This window comes from Melozone crissalis, unplaced genomic scaffold, assembly GCF_028551555.1.
Source record: "Melozone crissalis strain CALT ecotype California unplaced genomic scaffold, PUWL_Pcris_2 ptg000016l_1, whole genome shotgun sequence".
In the NCBI taxonomy this organism is placed as follows: Eukaryota; Metazoa; Chordata; class Aves; order Passeriformes; family Passerellidae; genus Melozone; species Melozone crissalis.
Window position 1 is genome coordinate 55,251,193 of NW_026535794.1, and position 3,235 is coordinate 55,254,427.

The 3,235-nt window shown below is 43.6% G+C and overlaps 1 gene segment (V, D, J or C); it reads left to right on the top strand.

Annotated features, from left to right (window-relative positions):
- Positions 1 to 435: 435 nt before the first annotated feature.
- On the top strand, positions 436 to 783 carry LOC128935622 (Ig kappa chain V-III region PC 3741/TEPC 111-like). The segment is given in 1 exon segment: positions 436 to 783. A coding segment is annotated over 1 exon segment (348 nt).
- The last annotated feature ends 2,452 nt before the right edge of the window (positions 784 to 3,235 follow it).

The window sequence follows — 3,235 nt, forward strand, 5'->3', positions numbered from 1 at the left end:
AGTGTGCTCAGTAGGTAAGTCTGATGTAAGTCTAGTAGTAGATAGAGGAAGACTTTTTTTCAGATTGAGTATTTTTTGTCCTTTCTGTACTGCTCCTGCCATGGTTTAGCTTGTCAGTAAATTTAACACCCTCTGTGGTAGTGTGTTGAAGAACGACCATTGGATGTGCTGAATTGAGTAATTTCCTCCTCCCAGTCATTTGATGATTTGTCCACCTGAAGGGCTTTATAACATTTCTATTTATTTTATTTTCAGGTCTAATCTGCGCAGGCAATATGTTGCTGTTTCCAGTCCTTCTTGCAACTTCATTTTGGTCCTGTAAGACCTTTTTCCTCTTCTCTCTCCTTTCTGTCTACAGTGAACGTAAGCCTTGTTCCAAACTCCGGGAATTTCTCTGCTCATGCAATTTCTCTGCTTTCACTTCCAGATGTAGACATGCAGTCAGTGCCAGTGCAAACCCCAGGGGTGCAGATGCAGAGGAATGGCATGTCTGCCAGCATGTCATGTCGACTGGGAGAGAAGAACGTTGTGCATTGGTACAGGCAGCTTCCCGGACAGCCACCAGAGAGGATACTGTACGAGTCTGGAGGGACACCTGTTTTTGAGGACAACAATGATAGAGATAGATTTCAAGTTCGAAATCATCCTTCTCAGCCTGTGTATGAGCTTGTGATAAATTCTTTAACTCCGAGGGATTCTGGCACTTATTACTGTGCATACTGGTACTACCACAGCATAAGTTTGGCAAAGATAAGCCTTACAAAAAGACTCTTTGTCCTCTGAACCGCAAGCTGTGAACTCTGCCAAAAATTCAAATACTTCCTTACTCCGCCCCTTTCATGATTTTCTGCAGCAGGAGAGGAAAAACAAAGCCTTATGACAAATGTTAAATATCTGATGTTGACAACAGGTATATAATTTCTGTGCTCAGATTTTTCTGCAATATCCAGAAAGTGAAGCCTTCCTGTCACTTAAGATAAATATGTGAAACGTTGCTCCTAAAATGAAGGCTATATTTTACTGAAAGCGCTCACCTGACAGTGACACAGTCTCTGTGTGTGAGTTATAGATTTCTCTTCTCTCTTCATCCTTTAGTATTTTCTCTTGAAAAAAAGCAGGAATAGGAAAGAAACAGGAAGACCAGCTGATCTTGCACATCCTCCTTCATATTTTCCTTTTGCCTTCCTTTGCATCTCAGCCACTAAAAAGTCCTACAACAGCACAGAAAACCTAATTTTTTCAACACAATTCCTCATTTGATATGTCCAAGGCATGAATTGAAGTCCTCAGCCACAAGCTATACCACAGACAAGCAAAGACTCTCAGAGCCTTTGGGTTAAGTGTGCTGAGTTTTAGAAATCAGATTCTACAATCAAAGACTGGTTCCAGGAAAGCTGGCATTTTTCCTGAAAGCTAGGTCAAAACACTGAGATACTTTTATGTCTTACATTTTCTGAATTGGAGTGCACATGTTCAGTATCTTTTAAAAATGAGCACAAATACCTCCACGGTGATGGATTTTTAGTTCTACAGGCTCTGAACATTTTTTGCTAAAGCTTCTATGTGATTTAAGTAAATAACATCTTGCTGTGGATGTTTCTGTCTTCGTCAACTATTTGAAAAATAGGTTGTAGTACATGTGACCTCTGATGTTAACTTCAGTCACAACTTTTGTCATTGTATTGTGGGATCTGAGGATTCCTCACAACCAGTCTAGGAGGTTTCAGGAGTGAGCTGGCAGCAACTTCCTGACATGGATGATTGGGCAGCCAATAAGGACCTTGTTGTTGTGGATGGAAGGGTAAGGGCAGCCTTGGCTGCAGTGACTATGAGCCAGTGGCATTCAACTCCTGAGAGAAGGCAGCAGGGCAAAAGGCAGGACCTCAGCCCTGGACTTCAGGAGAGTAGCCTTTAAAATTCTTCAGAGATCTGCTTGGAAACATCACAGTGAATACAACCCTGAAGTGTCCAGGAATGCTACTTGATGTCCAAGAATCTTCTCCACGTTTAAGAAAGGTCCAGTCTGACACCTAGGAAACCAAGTAGAGGCAGCAGGAGTATCTCAAGAGTCAGCAAAAAGCTGCTGACTTTAATCAGGCATAAAAATGAAGTATAAAAGAGGTGGAATCAGGGGCTGGCGATCCAGGACGAGTATGGAGCTGCTGTTCAACCATGCAGGAATGGACTTAAGAAAGCAACAATCCAGCTAGAATTGAATTTGGCAAATGAGGTAAAGGGGAGCAAGAAAGGATTCTAAATACAGCAGCAGCAAAAGAAACACTAGGGAAAGCTGCTGGATAGGGCAGAGAAACTGGTGATGTATGACATGGAAAAACCTGAAGTACTCGGTATTTCCTTTGCCTCAGCATTTACCCATAAAATGGCCTTCAGGTATCCCAGGCCCCTGAGACCAGATGGAAAGTTTGGAGCAAGAAAGATACAGCCTTTGGTGGAGGAGGATCAGCCTGGGCTCACCAGTCACAGGGGAGACCCCACAGCATCAAACCCACTCATCAAGATGTCTCTGCAATGGCTGTTGACAACAGATGTTCTCTTTTGTTTTCCAGCCTTTTTTCCAAGAATTGTTTGCATCTCAGCTAGCTGTGAAACTGAAATCCTGCGGCTGTGCATTTCCTCCCGCACCCCAAATCAAAGCAAAGGCAAGTCCCAACAGTCAAGCTTCTGCAGTCACTGCAGTCTCTGCAGGTTGATGGTCTTCAGCTTTGGTGGAGGGCAGTACCAGCACAGGGGCACCCTGGGCACTTCTGCACCTTGCATCTAGGTGACTAAGCTGGAGCAGCAAAAGGCAGTCCTTGCCTACTCTGACACTGTGCATCTCTCTGCACCTCTCAGGTGAGGTATGCAATCACTGCCCACCAGGGTAACCTCCAGACTGAAACCTTCACTCCACCATACATATCTGGACATGCTCTTGGTTGCAACCTTTTCTCAGTCACTTTGACTGAGTTTTATAGGGCCACAATCCTTGGATTTTATCAATATTTCCCATATTTACTTGAAAAGCAGACAGGACTACAGCCTTTTTACCAATTTTAATGTTTGACAGTTCAGAGAGGCTTTTCTGCAAAAACACCCCATCTGCTTGCACACAGAAATTTCATCGCTGAAGACCATTCAAGAGAGCCACTTCCTCCTTCCGTACAAAACAGCTCCCATTTGGAGTCCCTGTCTTCCTCCTTTGAATCTCAATGAGAGCAAAGCGTGACAAGCAAAC